Source organism: Sapajus apella, unplaced genomic scaffold (genome assembly GCF_009761245.1).
Source record: "Sapajus apella isolate SASKATOON/1434 unplaced genomic scaffold, GSC_monkey_1.0 scaffold15, whole genome shotgun sequence".
Lineage (NCBI taxonomy): Eukaryota > Metazoa > Chordata > Mammalia > Primates > Cebidae > Sapajus > Sapajus apella.
This window is the reverse complement of record NW_022436955.1, coordinates 12,933,866-12,948,316: the sequence shown is the minus strand read 5'-3', so window position 1 is coordinate 12,948,316 and position 14,451 is coordinate 12,933,866. Positions and strand designations below refer to the sequence as shown.

The following is a 14,451-nucleotide window of genomic DNA, read 5'->3' as shown; positions in this document are numbered from 1 at the left end:
AAAAAAAAAAAAAAAAAAAAAAAGATGATAGAAAGGTACTACAGGCATGTAGTGCCCAAAGATGTTCCAAATTTTTTTTGAGATGGAGTCTTGCTCTGCCACCCAGGCTGCAATGCAGTGGCGTGATCTCAGCTCACGGTAGCCTCTGCCTCCTGGGTTCAAGCGATTCTCCTGCCTCAGCCTCCCAAGTAGCTGGGATTACAGGTGCCCACCACCACGCCCAGCTAATTTTTGTATTTTTAGTAAAGACGAGATTTCACCATATTGGTCAAACTAGTCTTGGATTCCTGACCTCAGGTGATACCTCACATAGCCATGCATTTATTTTCTTTTCCCTTTTTTTTTTTTTTTTTTTGAGATGGAGTTTTGCTCTTGTTGCCCAGGCTGGAATACAATGGCGTGATCTCGCCCACCTTGGCCTCCCAAAGTGGTGGGATTACAAGCACGAGCCACCGCACCCGGCCTGTTCAAGATCTTTTAACACTGATACATATCCTGTGCTTCACGGTGAAGGACTGTCTGATGCCCCTATTGAGAAAACATCTTTTTTAGTGCAGCTGGCTAGTAAAGGGGGCATTTAAGACACTGGTGTTGTCCAAAGCGGGACAGGCTTGACCTGGCTGGAGTAGTGCTTTGTTGTGGAGTGTCGATATCTCACATGGCCATGCATTTTCTTTTTTTTTTTTTTGTTTTTTGAGATGGTGTTTCGCTCTTGTTTCCCAGGCTGGAGTACAATGGCTCGATCTTGGCTCATTAGAACCTCCACCTCCTGGTTTCAAGTGATTCTCCTGCCTCAGCCTCCTGAGTATCTGGGATTGCAGGCATGCACCACCACGCCCTGCTAATTCTGTAATTTTAGTAGAGATGGGGTTTCTCCATGTTGACCAGGATGGTCTTGAACTCCCGACCTCAGGTGATCCGCCCGCCTCAGCCTCCCAAAGTGCTGGGATTACAGGGGTGATCCGTCACGCCTGGCCGGCCATGCATTTTCTTTTGTTCTGCATCTGCTTTTAGTAACTGACTCAAATATTCTGATGACTGGAAAGAAATGCTTCCCTATAATACACTGGTTAATTGGAATTCTATATTATAAATGGGTCTCTGTTTTTTGGTCACTTTCCCAGAATCTGATCAATTGGAGACAATGAGCTAAAAGTGAACTGCTGGCCTCCCTTCCTCTCCCCTCCTTCCTCTCTTCCCTCCTCCCCTAAAAAAAAAAAAAAAGAAAAAAAAGATTGAGCTGCTCACCTGGAGATGCTGCCCCCAAATTATCAGTAGACTGCCACTTGGCATCCTTGGAGGTCAGCAGTCTCTAGGAACACTGGTTTTTGGTGTTAAAGGCTGATTTTTTTTTCCTACTGTTTAAACATCTCTGTACAAGTCCTCGTTATTTCCCTAATTTTATAGGATCTTATGATTATTATGATAGCCATGGTCATGAAAACAGACCTGTCTCTTGGGTGGAGAAGTTAATCTGGCCCCGAACATCCTGGGAAGTGTCTATGAGAAATCCCTGTGGGTTGTGTGCAGTGGCAGCAACATGCCGGTCATGTGACATCCCCACTGTCCGCTGAACCTGCCAAGACACATTAAATAGGGAGCAAAACCCCTGCTACATCAAGAGGAAGCCAGCTGAGTGGTAAGATTGATGTCCCACAGTCATCAGCACAGGGGTCTCATCTGGGGTGGGACTGCCCAACCCCCTGTTGGGTTTTGGAATTGACTGGAGGATTCTGAGGTGTCACAGTGATGGTGTTAAGGGGAGGACACACAGCAATGCTGAATGTCTGCAACGTTACAAACAGTACAGTAGGACAAAGAACTACCCAGAATGCCACCAGCACCCCTGTACAGAAGGAGACATGTCTTGCTCGGACCACAGAGCTGAAGTGAATGATTTGGGCCGGGCATGGTGGCTCACACCTGTAATCCCAGCATTTTGGGAGGCCGAGGCAGATGGATTGCAATGTCAAGAGTTCAAGAACAGCCTGGCCAACATGGTGAAACCCCATCTCTACTAAAAAAATACAAAAATTGGCCAGCGTGGTGGCTCACACTTGTAATCCTAGCACTTTGGGAGGCCGAGGCAGGTGGATTGCCTGATCTCAGGAGTTCCAGACCAGCCTGGGCAATTCGGTGAAACCTCGTCTCTACTAAAATACAAAATAAATTAGCTGGGCATGGCAGCATGTGCCTGTAGTCCCAGCTACTTGGGTGGCTGAGGCAGGAGAATTGCTTGAACCCGGGAGGCGGAGGTTGCAGTGAGCAGAAATCACACCATTGCACTCCAGCCTGGACAACAGAGCAAGACTCCGGCTCTACAAAAAAAAAAATAATAATAATAATACAAAAATTAGCCGGGCATGGTGGTGTGTGACTGTAATCCCAGCTACTCAGGAGGCTGAGGCAGGAAAATCACTTGAACCTGGGAGGTGGAAGTTGCAGTGAGCCAAGATCATGCCACTGCACTCCAGTCTCAGTGGCAGAGGAAGACTCTGTCTTAAAAAAAAAAAAAAAAAAGGACAATTTTGGGTTTAGAGGTTTTTTTTTTTTTTTTTTTTGAGACAGTGTCACCCTGTCACCCAGGCTGGAGTGCAGTGGCTCGATCCTGGCTCAGTACAACCCCCATCTCCCAAGTTCAAGCAATATTCTCCCACCTCCATCACTCAAGTAAGCTGGGATTACAGGCACGAGCCACCAAGCCCAGCTAAGTTTTGTATTTTTAGTAGAGACAGGGTTTTGCCATATTGCCTGGGATGGTCTCAAACTCCTGACCTCAGCTGATCCGCCTGCCTCAGCCTTCCAAAGTGCTGGAATTACAGGTGTGAGCCACCGCACCCGGCCTGGCTGTAGAATTCTTGAATGAAGTTGCTTGGTGGTTGAGCTCCCCGAAGGTGTCCCAGATTTGGGCATTTGCTGCTTGGCAGTGCACACCTACAGCAAGCACTCCGTGGACACTCGCTCCCAAGTTAGATCTTGATTAGCCCAGGCCACGATGAGCTGAGTAGTGGCTGCTGTTCTAATATAAATTCAGAGGTAAGAAAAGGCTCTGATAAGTTTATTTAAAATAAATGTTGTTACAGTGGAGTGGAATAAGATCAACATAGTCTATTACTATGTAAACAAAAATTAGTAAGTTAACAGACTTTTAAGATAAAGAACAAAGGAAATGAACAGCCTCTAACTTTAATATTGAGCTCACCATCCTGGGACAGCATGTATAAGAACATAGAATGGATAAAAGTCCTTGACCTATGAACAGGTAACTTGAAAACAATTACCTTCCTAAAAAAGAAAAAAAAGAGGATGTCTGACTGAATAGAAAAAACTTGAGCTAGCAATTCTCCAATTTGCCAGAATTTGTCCTAAAGGCGGCAGCAGAGTCTTTACTCCCTCACCCTCATAAACTGAAGTGGCTTTTTTTTTTTTTTTTTTGAGACAGAGTTTTGCTCTTGTTGCCCAGGCCAGAGTGCAATGGCGAGATCTCAGCTCACTGCAACCTCCGCCTCCTGGGTTCAAGCGATTCTTCTGCCTCAGCCTCCCATGTCCTTGGGATAACAGGTGCCTGCCACCATGCCCAGCTAATTTTTGTTATTTTTAGTAGAGATAGGGTTTCATCATGTTGGCCAGGCTGGTCTCAAACTCCTGACCTCGGGTGATCCACCCTCCTTGACCTCCTAAGTGCTGGAATTACCGGTGTGAGCCCCCATGCCCGGCCATGAAGTAGCTTTCTTTGAAATCTCTGGATCAGTCTCCAAAGCACCATATCCATTTTAATATTTTAAAAATGTATTCTCTCCCCTCTTACCCACAAATCCAAGTACATGTAATGATGACCTCTTCAGGAAGAGGCAACCCGTCTGCCCCATGGCTTTGAGCATGGCCCCTTATGTGAGAAGCCAAACCATATGTTTTAGCTCCTGTTGATTATTCACCCATCTGGAGTTTCCCTCTAACTGCAGTTCCATTTCATTAACAGGTAGGGAATCACAGCATGATAAAGACAACCTGACTGTTTTCATCTAAAACCTGACCCACTTTATGAGTAAAGGAGGAAAAAAAAGCCCCCAGTATGGCCAGTCACCCACATACCTCGTAACTGAAATAGAAGTATCCAGTCTGGTGGGCAAATTGCCAAAAGCATTCCATGCCTCCTGGAGGGATCATGATGGCAAAGTCATATCGATCAGCTCCACGGAAGGGTGGCTGGTCCCCAGAGCCACTCAGAGGTTCTGTCTTCTGGCTCCTGGCAGACGTCACCAGATTCAAAACCACCAGCCCAGCCCCAAAGAGCAAGAGGGACATGCTGCTTTCTGGAGCCTCCTTTCCAGATGAACTGCTCGCAGCCTAGGGGAATCAAGTCGTTGAGACAACCACTGGGGTAATGATTAACTGCACAAGTCACATTTAGGTTCATTTCAGAGCCACACATAGATATTCATAATAGAACTGCCATGATACTTCCAGGAGGAAGTTTTGCTTTCACCTCATAAACTCAGTGGCTTACCAGACCGTCTTCATGGGTGCTACATAGAATCTGCCATCTCAGAAGAGGTCTTTCCACCCTTCCTTAGGGCTGTCATTTTTTAGTTCTTTCTTATTGGGGATATAATACTGGGTAAGTTTATAACTTTGTGAATACACTGACAAAAATTTGGCTAGGGAGATTGTTCTCTTACGTCAAATTGCTCCTATAAACACTTATCTCTGCCCAATGCTGCAGCTCAGAGCAAACGACAGCATGTGTGTGTGCAAAGATGTAAATGAATGAATACAGTGCCAAGATGGTGCTCATACCCCTCCACTGATAGTCCTCGTCCTGACACCTTCCACCTAATAGTCACCTAAAGCTCTCCAAACCCACTGAAAGACGGTATTATTAAAAACCTCAATCTTTTGGCTGGGCGTGGTGGCTCACGTCTGTAATCCAAGCACTTTGGAGGCCAAGGCGGGCAGATCACCTGAGGTTGGGAGTTCAAGACCAGCCTGACCAACATGGTGAAACCCCATCTTTTTAAAAATAAAAATTAAAGCCGGGCGCGGTGGCTCAAGCCTGTAATCCCAGCACTTTGGGAGGCCGAGGTGGGTGGATCACGAGGTCAAGAGATCGAGACCATCCTGGTCAACATGGTGAAACCCCGTCTCTACTAAAATACAAAAAATTAGCTGGGCATGGTGGTGTATGCCTGTAATCCCAGCTACCCAGGAGGCTGAGGCAGGAGAATTGCCTGAACCCAGGAGGCGGAGGTTGCGGTGAGCCGAGATCGCGCCATTGCACTCCAGCCTGGGTAACATGAGTGAAACTCCGTCTCAAAAAAAAAAACAGAAACAAAAATTTTAAACTAAAATCCAGACCATATTTTATACATAGCAAACACAACATTTATCAATAACTATAATAGTATTATACATCTTAAAATCATATGGGTAAATTATTTGACATCCAGATAACTTAGGTTAGTGCTGGTGAGCACCCAGGTGAGGCTAGATGGGGGTTTGGAAGAATCCCTTTTAAAATTTTCTCTCTCATAGGACAGCACACAAAAGGTACAGAACAATATCTTTCACATGTGGCGATACTACAACTTTGCCCGGATGAGGAAAATGGCTGACTTTTTCCTTCTCCAGTCAAACTATCATTATGTGAACTGGTGGTCGACAGCCCAGAGCCTCGTTATTATTCTTTCTGGGATCCTGCAACTGTATTTCTTGAAGCGTCTCTTCAATGTTCCAACAGCTACAGACACAAAGAAGCCAAGATGCTAAGCTAAGCTGACTACAGCACCCTGGCTCTTTTCTTCTGGGGCAGAAGCTTAGTGGAATCAGCTTTGTAACACTGTGGGACAAAAATCAATTTATCTCATAAATGTTTTAGTCTGCTGCACACATCTAAAAAGGCAAAATGGCAATAAAAAATAACAATGAAAAAGTTCTGAAGTATGTATGAAATGTATGTATCAAAATACTGTTTATCATATAGCAGTCCCTTAGCTTTCACCGAGTCTGCTTAGAGGTTAACAGAACACCTTAGATGGGAAAAGAGTTGAAAAAGACAGGCCAAAATCAAGTTTGCTTACATGTAAAAGCAGGAGTTGGTAATGTTTTATTTTTAAAGACTTCACCTTTGGAAATTAAGCAGTATATTCATTAAAGAAATAGTGTAGTTTTGCAATACAGGTAGTCTTTAGTCCAATCCAGTCAAGTAAGTAAAGGTTCATAGAAAATATTATGTTTTATAAAATCACAGTGATGAAAAAAACATTCCAGCCTAGGATCATCCCATCCAAGAAAAAATACTGAGAAAACAGCTTGTAAAAAAGAAGATAATATAATAAAATTATACTCATAAAACTCTACACTTAACAGGAATACATAATATATATATAATATAAAAATAATTCTTACCATTTATTCCATGCGTATCATTTTCCAGGCACAATACTAGACATTTTACAATCATGATTGCTTTCTTTTGTTTGTTTGTTTGAGACAGCATCTCGCTCTGTTGCTCAGGCTGGAGTGCAATGGCATGATCTTGGCTCACTGCAACCTCTGCCTCCCAGGTTACTGCCATTCTCCTGCCTCAGCCTCCCAAGTAGCTAGGACTACAGGCATGCGCCACCACACCTGGCTAATTTTTTTGTATTTTCACTAGAGATGAGGTTTCACCATGTTGGCCTGGCTGGTCTCGAACTCCTCAAGTGATCATCTACCTGCCTTGGCCTTCCAAAATGCTTAGATTACAAGCGTGAGCTACCGCACCCAGCCTACAATCATGATTTCTAATAATTCTCAGGTAGATGGCCAAAGCTGTTTTTTAAATTTTGTGTCTTTTTAAACAGAAGAAAATGAACCTTATTAATGCTGAATGATGGCCAGGCATGGTGGCTCACGCCTGTAATCCAAGCACTTTGGAGGCCAAGGTGGGTGGATCACTTGAGGTCAGGAGTTCAAGACCACCCTGACCAACACAGTGAAACCCCGCCTTTAAAAAAAATTAATTAAAAAAAAAAAAAAAGCTGAATGACTCATTCAAGGCCATAAAGCTGGTAGCTGGCAGAACTGGGATTTGAACCCATTTTTCTTCCATACCGCACAGTACTTAGTGTATAGAAAAACAGCTGAACAAATTGCTCTTATTATTTTAGCCAAATTTCATTTGTAAAACCCCACAGGTGGCCTACTGTTCTGATATGGCAATGTCTATCTTTCATATTAATGAAAAAGAAAATCCATGTGTTCTTATCATGAGTTTAGAAAACAAAGTGTTATCACAGATAACAATGTTATTCTTGTTCCTAGTTCCAAAGATTTTCAACCTATTTCTCAGAACAAGAAGCCCTCTGATTTGAACATGAAACAGAGTATTCTATTTTGTCACAAACACAAAGATCTGAAACCCCATTTTTGAGCCATCTCAGTATATAGTATGATTCCAGCCTGCATTTGTCAGTGATAGAGAATACAGTAAACTAAGAAGTCCCTGAAGAGGTCAGAGTGATGACAAAATTCAACATGATGACAGAGTCTACACAAACACAGGAAACAAAGCTCGGCCCTTCCACACAGCTGTCTGTCCTTGCAATGAGTTCGTTTTAAGTCAGTGTCTCTTCATGCCGCACATATTCCCCAATGTCTGCTTGATGAAACACCACAATCGCCATGGGGTCTACTTTTCTGCAGTCTTGTGTAGATTTTGCTGCCACCCCAAAACCCTGGGATTCAAAAGAAGAGACACTAATTCACTGAAGTCATTCAATATGCTCATACTGAGGGCTAGAAATAACAAAGATGGAAAAAATACAGTTCTGGTCTTTCTGGAATTCAAAAGATGCTGAGAATTTAGTCTCTCAAGCACACAGATTAAAAACATATCCTTCTTGAATAAAAGAGTACTTGATTTTTTTTTTTTTTTTGCCCACCTGCAACTGTCTTGATTGAGTTATAAGAGTACTTGATTTTTGTAACAGCTAACCATCTTTACTCACCAAAGGGACATCTGCCATGGAGTATACCACCACGCCCTGGTACTGAGAAGTATTTTCGGTGATTCGACCCAGACCAGATTTCAACACATGGTTCCCATAAAGGAAGGATTGCTCTGCACCAGGCTTTATCCACACTTTATACTATAAGAAAGAGAATTAAAATCCAAGAGACACAAAAACATTACGATTTCTACCCCTGCAGACAAGCTAGCTGCTGGATCTGTGGATAATTTTCTGAAATAATTTTATGGGAAACAGAGAGACACACGTTTTCCTCAAACTGTCCATCTCCAGAACAGAAAAGCAGAAAGTTGCCTCGCACAGTGGCTCATGCTTGTAATCCCAGCACTTTGGGAGGCTGAGGCAGGTGGATCACTTGAGGCCAGAAGTTCGAGACCAGCCTGGCCAACATGGCAAAACCCTGTCTCTACTAAAAACACAAAAAAATCAGCCAGGCATGGTCGCGCACCCCTGTAACCCCAGGTACACAGCGGGCTGAGGCACGAGAATCGCTGGAATCCGGAGGGCGGAGGCTGCAGTGAGCCGAAATGAGTGAGAAATGCAAAAAATGCAAAGAAATACAGATAAATAAGATGCCGCTGCACTCCAGCCTGGGCGACATTGTGAATTGTGTCAGAAAGAAGAAAAGAAAGAAAAAGAAATTAAAAGAAATGCAAAAGGTTCTCAACTCTACAAGGATTATCTTCCATGGCCAGGTTAACAGCTCTTTTTCTGAATCCCGGTGTCCTCACTGCAGCCACTTATTTGCTTTCTAATCTCGAGCTGGGTCTGCATAGGCTTTTCTATTTTGCTGGAGAAAACTACCACTACGCAGCCACACAGCACTCCCACGCCATATCCTTGACCATGCCCAAGCTGCAAGGCTTCTGCACATCTCCACGTGCTGACACTCCCCCAAGCACATTGACAGAGACTGTGAGTGAAGCTGCCTGATAATCGGCCTCATCCTTAACTTCATCGCCCGTGGCGGAATGGAAACCACCCCACAAACCTTGGCATAAGGGGCAAGGTAATCCAGGGCTGTGACGTGCAACCGAAACTTGTGGGTCTTAGTGAATTTTCCGAAGCAGGTCCCTAGAGACACCAGCTTGTCCCCAGAGATATTGGCGGCCAGCTTCATAATCTTCTCACTAAAGGGGGAGCAAGGTTGCGGATGGAGGAGGCTGGTGGGACCCATGACTCCCTCCCCCAGGTCCATGCTGCTTGCTCCCTGCCTCACCTCACATAGTACACCCGGTCGTTGTGCAGCCGGAAACAGTAGGTGCCGTCGGGCCGGTCCACCAGCAGCTGAAGATTCTCCCCGATGCTGAGGGCAAAAGGAGGACTGGAGGCCACGCCCGAGGACGGCACCGCGTCCCCACTCCACCACTAGTCAACACACACACACACACACACACACACACACACACACACACACATCCTCGTCCGCCCCGCGCGCTCCTACTATTTCGCGATCTTCTCAAACATGACACGGGTCTCCTCTTCAGTCAAAGGCCGCATTTTCCCACTGGGTTAGAACACCAGATCCTCGTGCCTCGGCAACCGGAAACGGAACTCGCTGCCCCGCAGCTCCCAGGCAACCCCAAAGCCTGCCTCTCTAGCCCCACACCAAGCCTTCCTCTCGCTAGTGCCCAATAGCCTGAACGACCGCCGAGGAAAGCAAGCCGGCCGGATGAGAAAACATAGAGACCGGAAATGTGCCTGTTTCTTCCTGTCCTAAATAGAGTTTGCGCCCTCGGTGGTCAGGAGGGGAAGTGACGTTGCTCCTGGGAAAATGGCGGCGACGGCGATTACCTCTTCGTCAGCCACGGCCACGGCAGCGGCTCTCGGCGAGGTGGAGGATGAAGGGCTCTTGGCGTCGCTGTTCCGGGACCGCTTCCCGGAGGCCCAGTGGCGCGAGCGGCCCGATGTGGGCCGCTATCTCCGTGAGTTGAGCGGCTCGGGGCTGGAGCGGCTGCGGCGCGAGCCCGAGCGCCTAGCGGAGGAGCGGGCTCAGCTGCTGCAGCAGACGCGCGACTTGGCCTTCGCCAACTACAAGACCTTCATCCGTGGCGCCGAGTGCACCGAGCGCATCCACGGCCTCTTTGGAGATGTGGAGGCGTCGCTCGGCCGCCTGCTCGACCGCTTGCCCAGCTTCCAGCAGAGCTGCAGGTGCGACGCGCCTGACGCTAAAGGGGCTTTTAACTGTAAAAGCTGACGTTTAAGATGGTAGAAATAGCTAACACAAAGCGTTTACCACGTCCAGGCTCTGCTGAGCGCCTTGTTAATCCATTTAAACCTCACAACAGCCTTCAAGGTAGGCACTGCTATTCGCCCCCCCTTTTTTTTTTTTTGAGATAGAGTCTCGCTCTGTCGCCAGGCTGGAGTGCAGTGGCGCGATCTTAGGTCACTGCAGTCTCAGGCTCCCGGCTTCAGGCGATTCTCCTGCCTCTGCCTCCTGAGTAGCTGGGACCACAGGCGCATGCAACCACGCCCAGTTAATTTTTTTGTGTTTTTAGTAGAGACGGGGTTTCACCATGTTGGCCAGGATGGTCTCGAACCCCTGACCTCGTGATCCACCTGCCTCAGCTCCCCAAAGTGCTGGGATTGCAGGAGTGAGCCACCGCGCCCAGCCCTGTTATTTCCATTTTACATATGAGCTAGTTAAGACAGTGATTAGTGACATTTAAGGACACTACTAGGGGGGTTCGAATTCAGAACTGGATACCCAGGAGCATGTCCCTCCCTTGAAGGGCTGTTGTGAGCACTAAAGAAAAAGGATTCATGCAAAGCTATTATTACCGCATCTGACATAGTTGACATTATAGGTGTGAGCTGAATATATCTGCACATTCATGTACTTATTTTATATGAAAGCTTGGGATGGAGGTCATCTGCTTCAAAACTTCCATTGACAGGAAGCTGACAAGGAAATCCTCCCATTTGAGGGCATCAAATATCAGAGGCTCTCCTTTTGGATGGCTGGATGTGATGGCTCAGCCTGTAATCACAGCACTTTGGGAACCAGAGGCTTGAACCCAGGAGTTTGAGAGCAGCCTGGCCAACATGGCAAAACCCTCTCTCTACAACGTAAAAAAAAATAGCTGGGCATGGTGGCATGCGCCTGTAGTCCCAGCTACTCAGGAGGCTGAGGTGGGAGGATCACTTGGGCCCGGGAGATTGAGGCTGCAGTGAGTCATGATTGCGCCACTGCACTCCAGTCTGGGAGGTTGAGGCAGCTGTGGGGCTGTGATTGTGCCACTGCATTCCAGACTAGGTGACAGTAAAACTGTCTCAAAAAAAAAGCCAGGCACGGTGGCTCACACCTGTAATCCCAGCACTTTGGGAGGCTTAGGCAGGCAGATCACGAGGTCACGAGATTGAGACCATCCTGGCTGACATACTGAAACCCTGTCTCTACTAAAAATACACAAATTAGCTGGGCGTGGTGGTACATGTCATAGGTAGTTCCAGCTATTTGGGAGGTTGAGGCAGGGGAATCGCTTGAACTTGGGAGGCAGAGGTTGCAGTGAGCTGTGATTGTGCCACGCGCTCCAGCCTGACGACAGAGCGAGACTGTCTCCAAAAAAAAAAAAGTCCTTTTTGAGTCATATTCTGTCTTCATAGATCCTGTCCATTATCTGTAGTTCTGCTTTCCAGCCTTTCATGATTAAAGTTTAATTTTTCTGGCCGGGCGCGGTGGCTCAAGCCTGTAATCCCAGCACTTTGGGAGGCCGAGGCGGGTGGATCACGAGGTCAAGAGATCGAGACCATCCTGGTCAACATGGTGAAACCCCGTCTCTACTAAAAATACAAAAAATCAGCTGGGCATGGTGGCGCATGCCTGTAATCCCAGCTACTCAGGAGGCTGAGGCAGGAGAATTGCCTGAACCCAGAAGGCGGAGGTTGCGGTGAGCCGAGATCGCGCCATTGCACTCCAGCCTGGGTAACAAGAGCGAAACTCCGTCTCAAAAAAAAAAGTTTAATTTTTCTTTTCTTTTCTTTTCTTTTTTTTTTTTTTTTTGATGGGGTTTCACTCTTGTTGCCCAGGCTAGAGTGCAATGGCTCTGTCTAAGCTCACTGCAACCTTTGCCTCCCAGGTTCAGTGATTCTCCTGCCTCAGCCTCCCAAGTAGCTGGGACTACAGGTGCACGCCACCATGCCCAGCTAATTTTGTATTTTTAGTAGAGACGGGATTTCTCCATGTTGGTTAAGGTGGTCTCGAACTCTCGACCTCAGATGATCCGCCCACCTCAGCCTCCTGAAGTGCTGGAATTAGAGGCATGAGTCACCGTGCCTGGCCTAAAGTTTAATTTTTCTGTTGAGCCTTTGGATATTTGACAGCAGCTTTTGTACCCTTCCATGCTCCAGAATAGATACGTAACTTGATAAAGCAGGTCTCTGCAAATACAGAGAAGAAATGTTGAAAATAGACTGTGACAGGAACTATGGCTGAACATTAGCATAGGAGAAGGTGAAGACCTGAGGGAATAGGGGAAAGGTTTTGGATTCTAGGCTACTTAGTGCTTCATTATGAAAATAATGATAGTTGTTGTTAAATATTTAACTCTGTTTCTCGTTTACAATTTTTACTCTGATGTGTTAAATGCTTCACACACATCATTTCATTTAGTTCTTACACCCTGATGAGGAGGGTCCTGTATAATTTTATTTTTGGAGAGAGTCTTGATCTGTCACCTAGGCTGGAGTGCAGTGATGTGATCTCAGCTCACTGCAGCCTCCGCCTCCTGGGTTCAAACGATTCTCCTGCCTCAGCCTGCCAAGTAGCTGGGTCTACAGGCACATGCCACCACACCTGGCTAATTTTTTGTATTTTTAGTAGAGATGGAGTTTCACTTGAACTCCTGGCCTCAAGTGATCCGCTTGCCTTGCGCTCCAAAAAAGTGCTGGGATTATAGGTGTGAGCCACTGCACCTGGCCCTATATGCTTTTTTTTACCAGTGAGGAAGTAGGTTCGGAGAGGCCAAATATCTTGCCACAGCCAGCAAGTGGCATATCTGGATTTAGATCTGTTAGATTTATTAGTTGTATGTTTCGGAACAAGTTGCTTAACCTCTGTGGGATTAAAAATTTCCTCAGGTGTAATAGTACTTACCTTATAGGTGGGGTGTGAGGAATAAATCAGGCAGATCATCCAGCCCAATGTTCATAGCAGGTGCTTGGTAACTGTAGCTAAGGTTTGGGTACATAGCAGTGAAGGACCAACATTCTTCTAATTTTTATTAGGAACTTTGTGAAGGAAGCTGAAGAGATCAGCTCCAACCGCCGGATGAATAGCTTGACCCTAAACCGGCACACAGAAATCCTGGAAATACTAGAGATTCCTCAGCTCATGGACACCTGTGTCCGGAACAGTTATTATGAAGAGGCCCTGGAGCTCGCAGCCTATGTACGCCGACTGGAGAGGAAATACTCTTCCATCCCTGTCATCCAGGTAGCCAACTTACCCAGAGAGGACTCAAAGTAATGTTCTTGTAATCATTTATTCTGTGGTCAGGACTGAAGCTTTAGGTAGAAACCCTTGAATGTTTCACATCAGTTTCTGCCAGCCAGGCATGCGTGAACATAAAACATTGATCCATGCATTCATTCATTCAAAATACTTTTTAATCATGTGCCAAGCACTGCTCTATATGCTGGGGATACAGTGTGGCCTTGGCTCTCATGAAGCTTAAATGAATTCTGGTAATTGACAAAGAAACAAATAAATAATACCATTTGAGATAATGTTAAGTGACTCAAAAAAAAGAAAAAACAGGGAATGGGTAGAGGGAGTCTAGGGTAGGTTTCTTTAGGTAGGGTGATCAAGAAAGACTTTTCTGAGGAAGGTAACATTTAAGCTGAGACCAAATGAGAAGAATGAGCCAGCCCACAAATATCTGGGGAGAGAGCAACCAGAAAGTGTAAAGAACAAAGCACAGAGGGCCGAAGTGGGCAGAGTTGAAGTGTTTATGGGATACAGAGGCAGCCAGGGTGAGTGGACTGTAGCAGTGGGAGAGCATTAGGAAGCAGGTGAAACTGGAGAACCAAGTAAGCTGTATAAGTCCCAGTGAGTGCTTGGAATTTTCTTGATTGCAGTAGGCAGTCACTGGAGGGTCTTAAGCCTTTTTTTTTCTGAGGCAGAGTCTCACTCTGTTGCCCAGGCTGGGGTGCAGTGGTGCAACATCAGTTCACTGCAACCTTCATCTCCTGGGTTCAAGTGATTCTCCTGCCTCTACCTCCAGAGTAGCTGGGATTACAGGCATGCATCACCACACCTAGCTAATTTTTGTATTTTTAGTAGAGACGAGTTTTCACCATGTTGGCCAGACTGGTCTTGAACTCCTGACCTCAAGTGATCTGCCTGCCCAAAGTGCTAGGATTATAGGCATAAGCGACTGCACCTGGCCCAGTTTTAAGCTTTTTAAGTAAGAGAGTTATCCAACCAGATCTTTGTTGGTGA

At 46.1% G+C, this 14,451-nt stretch overlaps 3 protein-coding genes across 3 annotated transcripts in view; 1 reads left to right on the top strand and 2 right to left on the bottom strand.

Moving 5' to 3' along the window:
* Positions 1-853: 853 nt before the first annotated feature.
* TMED6 (transmembrane p24 trafficking protein 6) lies at positions 854-4,892 on the bottom strand. Its single transcript, XM_032284305.1, has 2 exons — positions 4,093-4,892; positions 854-1,576 (listed from the first exon to the last, which is right to left on the bottom strand). Exons 1-2 carry the CDS (start codon positions 4,303-4,305, stop codon positions 1,436-1,438), a joined length of 354 nt encoding a protein of 117 aa, XP_032140196.1. The 5' UTR covers positions 4,306-4,892; the 3' UTR covers positions 854-1,435.
* A 2,261-nt stretch (positions 4,893-7,153) lies between these two features.
* NIP7 (nucleolar pre-rRNA processing protein NIP7) lies at positions 7,154-9,890 on the bottom strand. The gene is made up of 5 exons (XM_032284303.1): positions 9,454-9,890; positions 9,229-9,315; positions 9,001-9,139; positions 7,989-8,129; positions 7,154-7,715 (listed from the first exon to the last, which is right to left on the bottom strand). Exons 1-5 carry the CDS (start codon positions 9,507-9,509, stop codon positions 7,596-7,598), a joined length of 543 nt encoding a protein of 180 aa, XP_032140194.1. The 5' UTR covers positions 9,510-9,890; the 3' UTR covers positions 7,154-7,595.
* The window catches only part of COG8 (component of oligomeric golgi complex 8), a 12,427-nt gene continuing 7,665 nt past the window's right edge, over positions 9,690-14,451 (top strand). The window contains 3 exon segments of the mRNA XM_032284297.1: positions 9,690-9,730; positions 9,732-10,160; positions 13,236-13,443. Of these exon segments, the coding sequence (XP_032140188.1) occupies positions 9,705-9,730; positions 9,732-10,160; positions 13,236-13,443 (663 nt within the window). The 5' untranslated portion in view covers positions 9,690-9,704.

Coding starts and splice junctions, on each gene's coding strand:
- TMED6 (XM_032284305.1), bottom strand. CDS start 4,305: ATGTCCCTCTTGCTCTTTGGGGCTGGGCTGGTGGTTTTGAATCTGGTG. Junction 1,577..4,092: donor ACTTCTATTTCAGTTACGAG/GTATGTGGGTGA, acceptor GTGTCTTGGCAG/GTTCAGCGGACAGTGGGGAT.
- NIP7 (XM_032284303.1), bottom strand. CDS start 9,509: ATGCGGCCTTTGACTGAAGAGGAGACCCGTGTCATGTTTGAGAAGATC. Junction 9,316..9,453: donor TTTGAGAAGATCGCGAAATA/GTAGGAGCGCGC, acceptor TTTTGCCCTCAG/CATCGGGGAGAATCTTCAGC. Junction 9,140..9,228: donor GACCGGGTGTACTATGTGAG/GTGAGGCAGGGA, acceptor CTCCCCCTTTAG/TGAGAAGATTATGAAGCTGG.